Source organism: Schistocerca piceifrons, chromosome 2 (assembly GCF_021461385.2).
Source record: "Schistocerca piceifrons isolate TAMUIC-IGC-003096 chromosome 2, iqSchPice1.1, whole genome shotgun sequence".
Lineage (NCBI taxonomy): Eukaryota > Metazoa > Arthropoda > Insecta > Orthoptera > Acrididae > Schistocerca > Schistocerca piceifrons.
The window spans coordinates 736,089,643-736,108,249 of NC_060139.1; the positions used below are offsets into that span (position 1 = coordinate 736,089,643).

At 37.9% G+C, this 18,607-nt stretch overlaps 1 protein-coding gene across 1 annotated transcript in view; it reads left to right on the forward strand.

Annotated features, from left to right (window-relative positions):
* LOC124775806 (general transcription factor 3C polypeptide 1) overlaps positions 1-18,607 on the forward strand; it is a 354,943-nt gene that overhangs the window by 291,170 nt on the left and 45,166 nt on the right. The window contains 1 exon segment of the mRNA XM_047250637.1: positions 1,296-1,385. Within this exon segment, the coding sequence (XP_047106593.1) occupies positions 1,296-1,385 (90 nt within the window).

The window sequence follows — 18,607 nt, forward strand, 5'->3', positions numbered from 1 at the left end:
GTGTGAGGGTTAAAACTTGTAGAGGGAGACCAATGAACATAGGAAGCAGATTATGTGGAGATGAAGAGTCTTGCCCAGGACAGAGTAGCATGAGAGCCGTATCAAACCAGTCTTCGGTCTGAATACCACATCAACATCCTTTTATCAAACTGATTGAAGGTTTGGGCTATTTGTTATATATTACACAGTAAAGCCACCACACTGAGAATTCTGATTTCTTTCCATTAAATTTGTCTAATTCTGTTTACCTATTTGGATGGATCTAATTGACATTGCGGGATTTAACGATTAATAAAAATATCACCTATTAACCATTATTAATGTGCCTTCCACTTACGTAACAGTATCATCTAGCCGTTTTATTACACAATAGTATTTCAGTGCCATCTTTCTTATTATCTTTATTAAAGAATGGAAGATCCAGGATGGAATGTAACAATATTATGAAAATGAAAAGGGAAGGTGCTACTCACCATATACTAGAGATGAAACACACACAAGCACGCGCGCACGTACACACACACACACACACACACACAAACACACACACACACACACACACACACACACACACACACACACACACACAGAGTCACATGTATGTGAGTTTGTGTGTGTGTGTGTGTGTGTGTGTGTGTGTGTGTGTGTGTGTGTGTGTGTGTGTGTCTGTGTGGTCTGTTTTTGACAAAGGCCTAGTTGGCCGAAAGCACATTTGTGACAGTCTTTTTGTTGTGCCCATCTGTGACTCAGCACCTTCACTATATGGTGAGTAGCAACTTCCCTTTTTATAATAGTGTTACATTCCATCCTGGATTTTCAATTGTTTAATAAATGTGTGTGTGGGGGGGGGGGGGGGGGGGCAAGTGGGTGGCTGTGTCATCTATTTTTGACATAGGCCTTGTTGGCCAAAAGTTTATTTGTGAAAGTCTTTTCCATCCGCCTATCTGCAACTCAGCATCTCTGCTATATGGTGAGTAACAAGTTTCCTTTTCATAATATTGGTACTATCTTTATTCTTTTATCAATAGTCATTAATCTGTCTCATCCTCTGATATCATAGCTTTCCTCTCAACTCTGCTGCTGTTCATAGTTTTATCATTTAGTAATAAATCACAGCTACGTTTTGTTGCATTAGATGTTGCTCTGCATCTTAATTTATACTTAAATATGCCAGTAGCGACAAGGCTTTAGAGAGACTAATGAAAGTAACTATCAGAAGTCTATTTTTCTATTTTAAAATATGTTTTTTTATGCTGTCTTTTAATATAATACTTGTACACTCCTCTTCTTTGTAGATTGAATTTGATTTGGAGATACCTGACCAAATCATTACACTCAACCCAAAGGTTTCAGAAGTGGATGAAGGTTATGCTCGCATAATAGAGGTAATTAAAAAAAGTATTTAATTATGGATATGATTTACCATACAGTATGAAATCTCTGGTTTTACATATAAAAGTGGTTTGTGTGTTTATACAGTGCATTAATTGTATGAGGAAACCTGGCAGCCCTAAGCATTGACTACAACTTGGCAACCAGTTCTGGCTCATTCTGTAGCCATGCTATAAGTGCGTGCCCAAATGCAAGCATGTCCTGGAGCACAATCTTAACACTTGGAAATGGATTTCAGATACATTTTTTTTTTTTTCTTTTTTTTTTTTTTTTTTTTTTTTTTTAGCCCATCTTGGGTCAATTTCTGTGGCCATCCATCCAGAACTATATCAGATAGGACTAACAGAAGGTACATTGAAAGTATGTAAAGAAGGGTGCCAATATGGACACAGACGTTTTTTAAATGGCAAGAGGATGTAAGAGTGTAACAGAATTCCTTAAAAATTCTTAATTGACAGACAGTCAAAGAAATGTGCTGTACATCTTGTGAGAACCTGCTAGAAAATTTCAAAAACATCTTCGCAATGTAATCACTCTTGACTGTTTTGAGCATTTCTTCCCAATTTTTCTTGAAGATACTTCAGCACTGGATCAGAATACAACAAAGAATGTGGGTAGAAATTTGGATGGGCAGTACACTGTTCACAACTTGCAAGAAGACTTCGACTAGCGTTAAAAGAGAGAGAGAGAGAGAGTGTGTGTGTGTGTGTGTGTGTGTGTGTGTGTGTGTGTGTGTGTGTGTGCGAGAGAGAGAGAGAGAGAGAGAGAGAGAGAGAATATTTAATATTTAGTGCATGAGGGTTAGTCATAAAGTTTTAATTAGCACCTGAAAAACAAAGTTGTATAGTTAATTTTTTGTTTGTTTTCTAGTACATGTCTGTATTCCCAATAAAACTTAAGATCTATGCACCGTAGTACTACTATAGCACCCTGTTAGAAGTGCCAAAATAAAATATTGTAGCCAAGCTCCACATAATCAGTGGGCTGTGCCATTTTTTTTAACAGCCTGTTATGGATATTGTGGTGTGAGGATATCAGTGTTTTTAGGACTGCAGATGTATACTTGAAAAAATTAATTACGTAACTATTTTAAGTGGTAATTAAAACTTTCTGACTACCCCCCATAGAAAAGAGCAAAATCTCAAAAGCTAATAGAATTTTTTGGTCCTATATATGTGTGCACCAGCCTTGAATCAGTTGCAAATGAGTGGTTGCCTTTTGTAATTTTTGTTCCTTTGTACAAATATATTTGTGTTAGCATGTCAGATGTTTTTAAGTTCATACATGGGCCACAACATCTCATATTGTACAGCAGTGGTACAAAAAGTTTGATCGGGATTGCAAGTGTACTTTTTTAAAGTTCTCACTAACTGACAGCTACCAGTTTTGTATGAGTAGTTTTTCATAAAATAAATGGGTCTTGTAGTATTACCTCTTCTAATTTAGTGAGCATATATGTTGACAATCACATACTGACTAAACCAGATCATAATGAATCATAAATCTTTGTGTGTGATGCTTCACACACTACCTTCCTACCTTGATTCGATAATGATCCCTTTCGCCAGATGACACTATAGAATATATCATAGGAGGGACTTCTAACAAGGGAACCTCCCCATCGCACCCCCCTTAGATTTAGTTATAAGTTGCCACAGTGGATAGACCTTGAAAAACAGAACACAGATCAATCGAGAAAACAGGAAGAAGTTGTGTGGAACTATGAAAAAATAAGCAAAATATACGAACTGAGTAGTCCATGCGCAAGATAAGCAACATCAAGGATAGACAAAACTCAGGAGCGCCATGGTCCCGTGGTTAGCGTGAGCAGCTGCAGAACGAGAGGTCCTCGCTTCAAGTCTTCCTTCAAGCGAAAAGTTTAATTTTTTATTTTCAGACAATTATCAAAGTTCAAGTTCTCACACATAATCAACTTCGCTCTCCAAAATTCCAGGACATGTTCAGATTTGCTTGGACATATGCAGGATTTGACGGTCTACACACGGAAAAATTTGAAAACGTTAAAAACATATGTTTTGGCAGAGCACAGGGAAAAGTGTGCGACTGTGAGACTTTTGGATTCATTTGTTGCAGTTTATGTGACAAACTCTTATGTTTTCATAACTTTTTTGGGAGTAAATATCACATCCACAAGAAAACCTAAATCGGGCAACGTAGAAGAATCTTTTTACCCATTCGCCAAGTGTACAAGTTAGGTGGGTCGACAACATATTCCTGTCATGCGACGCACATGCCGTCACCAGTGTCGTATAGAATATATCAGACGTGTTTTCCTATGGAGGAATCGGTTGACCTATGACCTTGCGATCAAATGTTTTCAGTTCCCATTGGAGAGGCACGTCCTTTCGTCTACTAATCGCACGGTTTTGCGGTGCGGTCGCAAAACACAGACACTAAACGTATTACAGTGAACAGAGATGTCAGTGAACTAATGGACAGATCATAACTTTGTGAAAATAAAGAAAAATTTTTTGCTCGAGGGGAGACTTGAACCAATGACCTCTCGTTCCGCAGCTGCTCACGCTAACCACGGGACCACTGCGCTCTTGAGCTCACGTTATCCTTGATGTTGCCTATCTTCGCGTGGACTACTCAGTTTGTATATTTTGCTTAATTTTTTATAGTTCCACACAACTTCTTCCTGTTTTCTCGATTGATCTATGTTCAGTTTTTCAAGGCCTGTCCACTGTGCCAACTTATAACTAAATCTGAGGGGGTTGCGATGGGGAGGTTCCCTTGTAAACAATATTCTTCAAAGTCAAGTCAGAAATTCAGGGAACTTGACCTGTTGCTTGCATACTTAATTACTTGCTTCAGTTTTTCAACTCACTTTCAAATAAGAATTTCACAATGCACCATAATGTTGTGCCTTTTGATTACTTGTTTATACTTCATTAATTTGCTTCTTTAAAATAAGTTGCCACAAATTTCATAAAGACAAGCTTATCCAAAGCCCTTACTGCATCTCAAATGAGTTTAAATGCCCACTCTTTTTAAGTAGGTTACTTTGGTACCTAACAGGTATGCATTCACTGATGATTTAAAAATTGTGTCCACCTGCATAATACTGTGTTGGTCCTATTTTGGAACACAATCCAGTTATGTTTCTGTGTGGCATGGATTCAGAAAGTCCTTCGGAGGTTTCCAGAGGTATGTGGTATCAAATGCTTATGCACATACTACAACATTCTCACAATATTACGGGCCAGAGGTTTATAGATACAGAACTGTTACCCTATGGCATATGAGATGTGTTCCACTGGGTTCATATCAAGTAAAACTGGTGGCCAGGACAGAGTGAGTTCACCATCATGCTTCACAAATCAGTGTTGAATGATTCTGGACTTGTGACATGAACAGCTATCCTGCTGGAAGATGCCATCACCTGTAAGGAATACATCAGGCATGAAGGGATGCAGGTGGTTCACAATAATGTTCACATAGTTCACATCTGTCATGGTGCCTTCACTTTCTGCCACAGGTCCCATAGAAGCCTGACTGAATGTCCTCCCTTATCATAATACTGCTTCCACTGGGCTGTGACCATGGCATTGTGGGTGTACCAAGCAGCCATTCACTTGGATATCTACATCTACACCCATACCTGTCAACAACAGTGAAGTGCATGGCAGAGGGTACTTCCCATTGTACCAGTTATTAGGGCTTCTCCATGTTCCATTCACATATGGAGCTGAGGAAGAATGATTGCTTAAACACTTCTGTCTGTGCTGTAATTCAGTAGAATCTTGTCCTTGTTATCCGTGCATGAGCAATACATAGGGAGTTGTAGTACAGTATATTCATAGATTCCCCACAAAAACTGGCTCATGGAGTAGGCTTTCTCAGAATAGTTTGTGTCTATCTTCAGTTGTCTGCCATATTGGTTTATTCAGCAAACTATTACTGTTCATTTTGCCCCTATTGTATACTTTCAATATCCCTGTTATTTGTATTTGGTATGATATTCTAGGATGGGACACACAAGTGGTTTGTAAGCAATCTCCTTTGCAGACAGCTTGTATTTCCCTAGTATTCTACCAGTGAACTAAAGTCTGTTATCTGCTTTAATTATGACTGAGAATACATGATTGTTACATTTCATCTCCCTACACACAGATATTTGTATGAGTTGACCAACTCCAGGTGTGACTCATTGATGTTATAGTCTTAGTATGGTATGTTTTCTCCATTTCATGAAGTGCACAGTTTTACATTTCTGAGCATTTAAAGCAAGTTGCCAGTCTTTGCACCACTTAGAAACCTTGTCCAGATATGACTGAATATTTGTGTAGCTTTTTTCAGACAGTATGGACGAAACTGACCTGAATTTCGTAGTCTCATCGTCAGTAGTGCCAGTCTCTATCACTGCAAAGCTGAAAATCTAATTGACCGTGGGGTGGTGTTTGTTCCTTAGTGTTTGACAACACATTTTAGATGACATTAACACACACACTTTATTCTCTTCAAAATTCAGTTATTTGTAATGGTTCTGAGTTTCTACTCTACAAACAAATTATTTGTGCAACTCCCTGAACCAAATCCCACAGTGCTTAGCAATCACAGCCCAGTGGCGGAGTTGTAGGTTTAATTGTGGTGCAAAACAATGTTCCTATTGATACAAAAATATCATGCTTCTCACTTTGCACAGTTGCTGTTACAGACAATTACACTCTGGTATTTCATTTAAGTGAGTCCATTACATGAATCACTGGGTTCAACAATAGTTTGTAAGCAGCTGGAAATCACCCTAGCTGTTGTCAAACGATTGCCAGCTGTTGCAAATCAGTGTATTGGAAGAGCTCCCGAGAGTTGTGTACCTGTGATATCCGTACCAGAAGTGTCCTCTCCCATGGATCGTGTCTCCTCTGCAGAAAGTGGAAGATCTGTCATTATTCATCCACTTGACTGCGAGTGATGTTCAGTGGTAGATCTAGGCATCCTGTACAGGGTGGACAGGGACTAGGGAGGACTCAAGGTGTTGTACCGATCCCTGTAACCAACAAGTTTGAGGTGCTGTCTTTCACTGAAACTGAAATTGAGCCAGTGGGGCTCACTTCCCCTGTTTTGGGGAAATCTGTTTTTTTCCAGTGTCAGGAGGAGGCAAATGAAAAATTGTAGGTGTCTATTAATTAATCATCGGCAGTTCAAATGTATGGCAAATGATGGTACACCTTAGGGAAATGGCAGCAAGGGACAAAAAAGACACCAAGTACGCTCATCAGTGTGTATGCCTGGGGACCTCATTCAGTATTTCAGAGGCTATTCCAGTAACCACAAGGGAACAGGATGCAACCAACTAGAGACTATGATGCATGTTGGAACGAATGACGCCTGTCGTCTGGTCTCTGAGGTCATTCCAGCGACTGGCATAGAAGGTTGAGAAGACCGACTTTGCACATGGAGTTTGAATGAAGCTCACAATTTACAGCATTGTCCCCAGAACTGATCATCATCCTTTGGTTCTAAGTCAAGTGGAAGGAGATTTCGAAAGTTCTGTGACAAGCTAAGCTATGGTTTCCTGGACTTGTGCTGTGGGGTTGAGAACTGTAAGGTCCCCCTAAAAGGGCCAGGTGTGCACTAAACATCAGAGGCTGCTACTCAGGTAGCTGTGTGCGTGTGTGTGTGTGTGTGCGGTGCACACAGCGGCTTTTTAAATTAGGAGACTCTCCATCCAACACCGAGAACAATAGCTGTAGGAAACTCAGACGTATCAGTGTAAGATCAAAAGAAATGCCTACCACAGGTGAGAGTACTAAAATTCTAATGGTAAACTGACGAAGCATTCTCAACAAAGTGCCAAAGTTTGAAGCGCTCATGCAAAATAATGAAGCTCACATAATACTAAGTACAGAAAGCTGGCTGAAACCTGAAATTGATAGGAGTTAGATTTTTGGGCAAAATTTAAGTGTATATTGGAAGGATAGGCGAATGGGAGATAGAGGTGGTGTATTTGTTGCAGCAGACAAGCAACTCAAATCTGCCAAAGTAGAAAATGAAGCTGCATGTGAGATTGTTGGGGCAAGAGTCAGTATCAGGGGTGGGCATAAAATGATAATTGGATCCTTCTATCACCCACTAGATTTATCTCCTGATGCAACTGAAAACTTCAGAGAGAACATCCGTTCACTTGTAGGTAAGTTTCCCAGTCATACTGCTATCATCTGTGGAGACATTAATCATCCAACAGTCAATTGGGAAAATTATAGTTTTGTTCTTAGTGATGATCAGACATCCTATGAAACTTTACTAAGTACCTTCTCTGAAAACTACGTGAAATAGGTAATTAGGAACCCCACTTGTGATGGAAATATATTGGATCTAATGACAACAAATAGACCTGACCTCTTTAAAGATGTCCACATTGAAACTGGTGTCGGATACCATGATGTGGTTGTGGCAACAATGATTACTAAAGTACAAAGGATAACTAAAACAAGTAGGAAGATATATGGGTTCCGTAAACCAGATAAAAAGTCAGTAGTGTCTTACCTCAGTGAGGAACTTCAACTTTCAGCACAGGTGAGGAGCATGTAGAGGAGCTCTGGCTCATGTTTAAAAGAATAGTTGACCATGCACTGGATAGATATGTATCCAGTAGAACAGATCACAGTGGGAGGGAGCTTCCATGATATACAGTCACTGTAAAGAAACTTCAAAAGAAACAAAGATTTCTGCATAATAGGTGTAGAACAAAGTGTAGGGTTATAGATAGAGAGATGTTGAATGAAACGCATTTGGCTGTCAAGAGCATAATGTGTGATGCCTTCAATGAGTACCATAGCAGAACGATGTCAAGTTATCTTTCACAGACCTCGAAGAAATTCTGGTCATATGTAAAGGCTGTTAGTGGCACCAAAGTTAGTGTCCAGTCCCTAGTGAATGAGACAGGAACTGAAATTGAGGGTAGTAAAGCAAAAGTTGAAATGCTTTACTCCATTTTCTAATGTTCCTTTACAAGAAAAAAACCAGGAGAATTGCCCCAATTTAATCTTCAGACCACTGAAAAGATGAATGAAATAAGTATTGGTGTCAGTGGTGTTGAGAAACAGCTGAAATCATTAAAATTGAACAAAGCTCCAGGGCCCAATGTAATCCCTGTCAGATTCTATACTGAATTTATGGCTGAGTAAGCTTGTCTCCTAATTATAATCTGTCGTAGATCCCTCAAATAAAAAACTGTGCCCAGTTCTTGGAAAAAGACACAGGTCACACCCATCTACAAGAATGGTGGTTGAAGTGATCAGCAAAACTACCATCCAGTATCCTTTTTGTTGATTACTTGTAGAATCTTAATATGTAGTCTGACCTCAAACTTAATGATGTATCTTGAACATAAGGACCTCCTCAGTGCCGGCCGCTGTGGTCGAGCGGTTCTAGGCGCTTTAGTCTGAAACCACATGGCTGCTACGGTCGCAGGTTCGAATCCTGCCTCGGGCATGGATGTGTGTGGTGTCCTTAGGTTAGTTGGATTTAAGTAGTTCTAAGTCTAGGGGACTGATGACCTCAGATGTTAAGTCCCATAGTGCTTAGAGTGATTTGAACGTCCTCAGTGCCAATTATCATGGATTTAACATCGATCATGTAAAACCCAACTCACACTTTTCTCACATGACATACTGAAAGGTTTGGATAGAGGCGATCAGTTAGGTGCTGTATTTCTTGATTTCCTAAAAGCATTTGATTCAGTACCACACCTACACTTGTTGTCAAAAATATGATCATATGGGTATCAAGTGAAATTTGTGACTGGATTAAGGACGTCTTGGTAGGGAGGACATGTAGTAGAACTTTTTTCTCATGTAGCTCAAATGTTCACACTTAACCGAGCAAGTGATTTATGGCTCAAAGACTCGTTACTACTAAGAGAGACAGATTATCTCCGACTTGTGATATAAAGACTATGTGGATATAATGTGCAACATTGTGCGTACAACGGACAGATTATTTGTGTACAACTGACAGATTACTTCTGATTGAGAATTGCAGAGAGTGGGATTGCAGTGGAATTATAGTTAGTGGCATTGTTGTAAGCTGCCATTTTGAATACTGTAGCGTTGCTCTTGGGGGATGAAAATTAAAAGAATTGTTACTTTTTTTTTTAATGTCGAAAAAGTGAATATTTTTGGTGGGCCACTTGGCAACAGAATCAGGGATTTATTACGCTATTATAATAACATACGTTGACCATTAAATACCTGAATAAGAGCAGCATATTGATATATATATTTGAGATCGTTCGGAAGAAACATTATCATTTCTGTGCATTTTTTATAGTCGCTATGTAGTCATACCCGGATCAACACTAAGGGACCAGAAGATTTATAGACTTTAAAAGAAATGCAACACTACACAAAAAAAAAAGTTGGTTCAGAAATAATAGGAAAACGATAATGTTCCTTCTGCCTCATGCTGCGTTCGGCCCATCCGCGTGATCGTACTTTCTGATGATGAAGTAACACCAAAATAATTATCATTCAGGTAAATAAGGAGATGGGGAGATGGAATCATCAAGGTTAATTTACGAAAATTAGCACACTTATCTTTAACACACGGGGTTTTTTTTTAATGCTACGTACCTTTTCATATTAAATTACAACAGATGACCATAGTGGTTAAATACTTTATACATAACAATCAAAATGTCCTCTTGATGCTGTCTGTTCGTAATCAGTTACCAGAAATTACATGCTTTCTGATTGAAAAAAAATAACATTTAGCATTTTCACTCAATACTTTCACATAGAATATAAAATACAGTTGCGGAACGCAGCAAGTCCGCGTCCACCTCTCATGGAATACAAACAGTAAAAGGTGAGGCGCCAAAAGCCTCATTTGTCTGGAAACAACAGAATTCTTTTTTATACCATTAATCGATACATGTACATAGAGATTTACTGGCACTGTGCAAGAACGGTAAAGATAAAGAATAATAGATTCTCTCGCTGCTATGCGATGGTTCATTTCTTTTGCTTTACAATTGTTCGATAACTTTAGGCCATCAGGCATTTACTATTGAGCGTATATTAATGTTTGTGAGGTGAAAATTACTAATATTACAATACCGAATGTAATTTGATGAATTATGATAACATTTCATCTCATACAAGAGGATGATGTATACTGGAATGTGGCTAGGAAAATTGTTTATTGAAAAATATAATTTCATGAACGGAAAAGGTACATTCAGTTCTCTGGTTATTTTAACTTCTCCTTTGTTTGTGGCTCAGAACATTATTTGGTGTGTTGTAACTCATAGGCAACTTTGTATCCTGGGAAATCAGTGAAGCCTGCACCACGGTCATTTATGTTCTGTTTAAGAGATTAAATTCTGTACTTTATCAGAATTGATACACAACTTGGACTCTGATTTCCAAGCTGTACAGTGAGTACGTCATAGCACCCAAGACGGCTTCCCCATGGCGTACGATTGTGCCTCTGATTATTTTAAGAATTTTCAGAGTCAACGCTCGCCAGAATTCTGCAGAGCGACAGAGATTTTTTTACAGCTGGAGTAATTAATTTTATACCTGGAAGAGTAGGAGATAATTGTGTAAAAATATTGCCCAAAAGTTTCTATTCAAGTAACCAGATATTATTCAGTAATATTAATGTAACTTCAAATTTGAGAGTGTGTTGTAACTCGTAGGCAACTTTGTATCCTGGGAAATCAGTGAAGCCTGCACCACGGTCATTTATGTTCTGTTTAAGAGATTAAATTCTGTACTTTATCAGAATTGATACACAACTTGGACTCTGATTTCCAAGCTGTACAGTGAGTACGTCATAGCACCCAAGACGGCTTCCCCATGGCGTACGATTGTGCCTCTGATTATTTTAAGAATTTTCAGAGTCAACGCTTGCCAGAATTCTGCAGAGCGACAGAGATTTTTTTACAGCTGGAGTAATTAATTTTATACCTGGAAGAGTAGGAGATAATTGTGTAAAAATATTGCCCAAAAATTTCCATTCAAGTAACCAGATATTATTCAGTAATATTAATGTAACTTCAAATTTGAGAGTGGGAGGGAAGTTAAAAACGCATCATGTTATCGTGGATGGAGAATCATCGTCAGTTGTAGATGTAATTTCGGATGTGCCTCAGGTAAGTGTGTTGGGACCCTTGCTGTTCATGTTGTATATTAATGACCTTGCAGTATTAGTAGTAAAATCAGCCTTTTTACAGATGATGCATTTACCTGTAAGGAAGTACTACATGAAAGAAGCTGCATAGTAGATATTCAGTCAGAGCTTGTTAAGATGTGGTGAAGAGATTGTCAACTTGCTTTAAATATTCAGAAATGTAAAATTTTGCACTTGACTAAACAAAAAAAAGGTAGTATCTTATGACTGTAGCAACAATGAGTCACTGTTGGAATCAGCCGACTTATACAAATATCTGGGTGTAACACTTTGTAGGAATATGAAATGGAATGATCACGTATGTTCAGTCGTGGGTAAAGGAGGTGGTAGACTTCGCTTTATTGGTAGAATACTGGGGAAATGTATTCAATCTACAGAGGAGATTGCGTACAAATCACTCATGTGACTGGTTCTAGAATATTGCTTAAGTGTGTGGGACCTGTACCTGATAGAACTAACAGGGGATATTGAATGTATACAGAGAAGGGCAGCATGAATGCTCACAGATTTGTTTAATCTGTGGGAAAGTATCACAAAGTTACTAAAGGAACTGAACTGGAAGACTCTTCAAGACAGACATAAACTATCCTACGAAAGAATATTAACAAAGTTTCAAGAACCAGCTGCAAACGATTTCTCCAGGAATACACTACAATCCCTTGTGTATCACTCAAATAGGGAATGTGAGGAAAAGATTGTAATAATTATTGCACATACAGAGAGATTCATTCAAACATTCATTCTTCCTGTCCTCTATACATGAATGAAACGGAAAGAAACCCTATTAAATGGTACAATGGGATATACCCTCTGCCATGCACCTCATGGTGGTTTGCAGATGTAGACGCAGATGTAGTTCACTGCAATGAAAATTACATTTCACGCTGTTGGTAATTATACCACAGTTCATTTCAAATGTTCACTAATTTAAATTACAGAGATCACTTACAAGTCATGAAACTTTAAAGTTCTTGAGTTTCACAGTGACCAGAACTCATATTCTCGTGTACAGAAGATATATATTAGTGGCATGAGTCATCATCTAGAGTCGCTCCAACACAGATATTACTCATTTACTTTCAAACCATGGACTGCCAATTTTGGTTGATGTCCGACCAGCTATAGGTGGGTGTAAGATCAAGTTGTTATTTTGAAAATTACATTATGCTTTAAAATTTGGCTAGGTTGGAATTTACTGCTTTAGGTAATGTACAAGAACCAGTAGAATTTTGGGTTACAGAAAAATGTTGCTGATTACAAATTTAGAATTGACATTATTTTTCTTCTGCAATGTGAAGTCCCTCATTTAAATATATGATTACCATATTGCAAATTATGATAAATTCCATAACATTATTAACTGGTAAGTTAATTAATTATTGCTGTGTGTCAAAGTGTACAGAAACAGAATCTAACTGTTGCTACTGCAAAATCTGCGATTGAAAATGGTAATGGATATGAACTTTGATTTTAATTATTGCAGAAGATAAGTACTTGCAGGTAATTTAAAGTGCTGTGTAGGAAAGTTGGAATGCTTATTATTCAAATACTGTAGGTCACCTTTCTCAGATATAAATTTTAGCTGATAAGTTTTTTGCATATTGTGAAATGTAGTGTAACTTTAGTTAACTCTAATTTTTAATTAATGATGTCCTAATGAAAACTAAATACACATTTGTTATCAGAACACTTGAAACGAGAATCAGAATAATAAATTTAAGTGAAATTCAGTCTTAATAGAAGCTCAAGATTTTTATATGGACAGTACATGTCAGTAGATAAATTATTGGATTTTCGATGAAAATTAGCAAAAAAATTGGTTTTTATGGGAACAGAGAACCATACAGATAGGAAGGATCCACCTGCTATGCCACAAGTACATCATTATAGATAAATGCATCATCTGCCAAAAGTCTGTGGTTGCTGTTAATATTGTTTGTTAGGCCATTGATATATAGCATGAACAGCAACAGTTCCCACACACTTGCTTGGTGCATCTGCCAATGGCTCTCCATACAAGATATTCTTTCAGCACCCTCCCTATCAAGCATCCTCAGTCCAGTTGCAGATTTCTCTATATACCCCTTACTATCATACTTTCGATAGTAAGCATAGGTGTGATACTGAGTAAAATGCTTTTCAGAAATCAAGAAATACTGAATGTACCTGACTGCCTGATCCATGGCTTGAAAGATGTCATGGAAGACTAGTACAAATTGGGATTCACATGATTAATGTTTTTTAGAGTCCATGCTAGTTGATATGGAGGAAATCATCATCATTACATATGAGTTCAAAATTTTATCTAAGATTATACAGCAAATTGATGTCAAAGATATTGGGTGACAGTTTTGTGGATCACATCTGCCACTCATCTTGTAGACAGGTGTAACTTGCAGTTTCTTCCAATTGTTGGGTACAGTATTTTTTTTTTCTTCAAGAGTCTATAGTATTTTATGGGGTTAAATCAGATGCAAAATTGGTATAGAATGTTACTGGAATTAACGTCAGATCCTGGAGCTTTGTTCAGTTTTTGCGATTTCAGCTGTTTCTCAGCACCATTAACACTAGCATCTGTGACACTCTTCCTTGCAGTGGCACAAGAATAAAATTGTGGCAATACCTCCATATTTTATGAGGGTAATCCCAAAAGTAAGGTCTCCTATTTTGTTATAAGTACATAGACGTGTTTATTTCTACAATGGTTTGCATCAGTTGACAGCTTGATCATTTAGCTATTTTTCAATGTAATCAGAACCAGAGAAGAGGAATGTTGAGCAAGGGTGTACACATTCTCCATGACAACATGTAACAATACGAGTCAAGATAGATGTAATGGAACTTGAATAGCGTATTTGCCTCTATTGGTTATGGTAGAGAGATCGATCTTTCAGTCCTGTCTGTGTATTTATATATAATATTGCATGAATAAAGACTGGGCGAGTGTAAAGCTATCGTTAAAAACGCACGCCGCGCGATTTGTTATGATTTGGTCAGTCATAATAATAATAACATGCTTTTGAATACAATTAAAATATAATGGTGATACCTGTTTAGTGTTATTGGAAATAATATGTAGTAAATTAATGAGTAAGGTAGCTGATCCTATAAGAAGAGGTAAAATTGGGCATATTGAGGTGTTTTGCTTGTTTTGCTTTATATCGACGAAGCCGATGATACGGCGTCATTTTTTTTTTGTTTACTCTTAGAAATAAACAAGTGAAGAAGTGTTAATTGTGCATTGTGAAAAAATATAGGGGCGGGTTTTAAATAACTACGATATACAATCAGAATAACAAAAGGACATTTAGTTACACAAAATCCCAGATAGCGAAGTGTGGTCATTAAATTGAGTACACCTACAGGGCAGTCATTTCCGGGATACATCTATACGCGTCTCATGAGGGACGCGGTATTGAGACCGTGTTTTTTTTTTTTTTTCTGCGGAGAGCTGGCTCCAATTTATGAAAAGGAGAAAAACGTTAACTTTTACGCGAACCCTTAATAATAGCAGACCAGAGAGAAAAGTGTGTAATTGTCTTATGCCTAACAAAAATTTGTGGAGGGCGGTGGCTGAACTAGAAGAGTCAATTACAAAATACTGTATCATTATCGTTGACTGTTGGTGTTGAGCAACCAAAACTGTTCGTCAAAGGGTTTCGATGGAACTTGGGAGTTAGGGTTCAGGCACTCGCATGTACTCCACATCAGAGTGTGAATGAGTGGTGAATGTGAAATAAAACTTGTGAACAAAGTTACGTTAAATAAAACAGAAGAAACTAGACAGTTTGGTCGTATCTGTTATTATTCCATAAACTGTAACATTTCTTATTGTAGTATGAAGCCTTTGTAGACTATCTTTATGACAATTTGTTTCGAAGGGATCTCATTACGAGTTAAGTTTTGGGGACCTGGTCAAGAGGGGGTAGATCCTCACTACTGCAGCTATTCTGGAATCAGGTGCTAGCGTGACCATTGTGTGTTGTCAGTGACTTAAGGTTACCATATCTCATGCTCTAAGAGTGACGCGCCTTTCCACTTGGTATAACGGTGCCTCACGGCAACAACGACAACACCGACGACGAAGGAAGATAAAGTAGAAACGCTCGCTCCCACATCTCTCGGCAAACCGCTGCTCTCTTGCAACAGTTTCAGCAGAACATAATCACCCACCCACCCTATAATCCTGACTTGGCGCCCAGTGACTATCAAAAACAACATTTGGCCAGAAAGCAACTCAACTCCGATGATGAGGTGAAATAAGAGGTTCATAATATTCTGAATAGCATGGCGGCGAGCTGGTGTGACATAGGCATACAAAAACTGCCACTGCGTCTACAACAATGCATCGACAGAAATGATGATTATGTCAAAAAATAGCTAAATGTTCTAGTTGTAAACTGATGTAAATCATTGTAGAAATAAACATGTCTATGTACTTATAAAAAAATAGGGGACCTTACTTTGGGGATTGCAAACAGAGTTCAGCATTTCTGCTTTTGCTTTGCTGCCCTCAGTTACAGCTCCTTTCTTGTCCATTGCAGTCAGTAGATCAGCTATAGTACTACTAACAGCCTTTATACACAACTGTAACTTCCTTCAATAATATTCTGCAACAGTCATCATTGAATTCTTCATGCATTATCCCCTTGACAGTCAAACATGTTTCATTCAGCATTTCTCTGTCTATAGCCCCATGTTTTATTTTATATCTGTTATGGAATAGTTTCTATTTCCTCAGAAGGTTCTTTGTAGTGACTGCATGCCACAGAAAGTCACTCCCATCATGAACTGTTCTACTAAGTACATATCTATCACGTTCATGGTCAACTATTCTTCTAAAGTTGATCCACAGTTCTTCTACATCCTCATGTTCAGAGTTAAATGTGTCATATTTCTCACTGAGGTGTGACATTACTGTCTCTTTATCTAGTTTGCTGAACATGTGAATCTTCTACATGTTTTAGTTGCCCTTTGTACTTTGGTAATCATTGTTGCTGCAGCTGCCCCATGTGGACATACTAGGTCACATCTGTTACTTACAGTGTGTTTCCATTACAAGAGGGCTTCCAAACATTCTGTTCAAGGTTGTTATCAGAGAACACATTTAAGAATGTATTGCAGGATATCTTGCCGTGGCTACTACTTACAAAACTGTTATTTTCCTAATTGATATTTGTGTGATTAAAGTCTCTACCAGTAATGACAGTATGAGTGGGGAACAAACTTATTAGTGAACTTAGTTTCTCTGTAAAGTTTTTGGTTACATCTGGAGGTGAGTCTCATGGTCGACAGGATGATCTGATTATAAATTTATGCCCTTATGATACTAAATTTGCCCAAACAATCTCTTATGCAATCCTATTCAATTTCTATCTTGGTGGATTTGAGCTTCTTATTTATTGCAATAAATACACTACCTCCATTTTTCATTGGTCTATCCTTTTGATATAGGCCTACTCTTAAATTTCCCCAAAAATCTCACTGCTATCTATTTTGGGTTTTAACAAGCTTTCTGTACCTACTATCACATGAGCTTCACTGCTTTTAAGAAGCATTTCACACACAGGCACTTCATTGCGTATGTTTCAGCAGTTAATCACTAGGCTTTTAATACTCTCAGCAGTATGGGGCATTCCTTTGGCTCTTATACTGACAGCCACCATCTTACAAGCAGCAGCCTCTGCTGTGTAATGCGCACCTATTCCAAATTGGGGAACCCAACAGGTCTTAACCTTAGAATTCAAGTCCATGAATTTGTAGCCTAGCTCAGCTGTTCCCAACTTTTTCGACTCGCGAAACCCTTCTACAACATTCCGAGTTGGGTGAACCACTGACGTTTAAATATGCATATAGTAGACGTGCATAAAATTTAATTCCAGGCCAAAGATTTAATAACCTTAATTAACTTAACCCTTAATGATAAAAACCTAAAGTTACTCTAGTCATGTCCTAAAATTTACGCAATGTGAGGGCCTAGTTGCAATAATAAATACAAGTTTTCATTGTAGTTACATCTACCTTGGAATTTAGTGAGAATGTTGTGCCTGCTTTCCCTGGCACAGAGCTTTGAAGTCGAGAACCACAGAAGTTAAATATGGTATAAAGAAAACAACTTTAGCACGTATTTGGATGAAAATGGTCTGGGAACTCCTTTAAACTCAACCAGAAACTAATTAATGACCAAGATTCATAACTTTTCTGTAACTGAAAATCAGTGGAAATTTCACGAAGCTACTCTTTCTTTTTTCATTTATACTTATTGTGGATTCTAAGATTGTTGACTCTTTGAAGGGATTGCAGATCCATTTGTTACTATTGGACATAGCAGGGAAATATTCTCTTAAGATTTTTCAAAGCCCCTTCAAATGTTCTTTAACTATATTTTTGATATTTTCATTCAAAGAAAGATGACTTTTCCACCAGGGTATCACAGCACTCCTTTTGACTCCTATTGAAACACGTTTCCCAAAAATTAAGTTTTTTAATGAATGATTCAATACAGTCTTGCACAATATAAATGTTTATATTTGACCCATGGAGAAAGAAGTTTAAACTGTTAATTTGTGAGAAAATGTCTGCCATATAAGCTAAAGTCTGAAGCCAGATGTCATCTTCCATGCACTTTCTTTTGTGAAAGATATGGCTGGTGAGAAAAATGTAGACTTCATCTTTAAGCTCATACAGTCCGGAAATAGCTCTATCTCAAGATAGACACCTAACTTCAGTGTGAGACAGTAAACACTTATAAATGCTTCCCATTTCCTCAAAAAGCACTTCAAAGATGTGGGCCTTTGTAGGGTGAGCCTTACTGAAATTAATTATTTTCACTGCATTGTTCAGCACAGATTTCAATCCATTGGACATGCATTTAGAAGCAAGAGCCTGTCTATGAAAGCAACAATGTGTCCAAGAATCATTCATCACTACCTATTTTACTTGAACAGCAAACCCGACATAGCAACCTGCCATGGATTTCACACCACCTGAACAAATGCCTACACAGCAAGTCTAGTATATTGAATTTTTGCGCAGTATTTATAGATTAACTTAA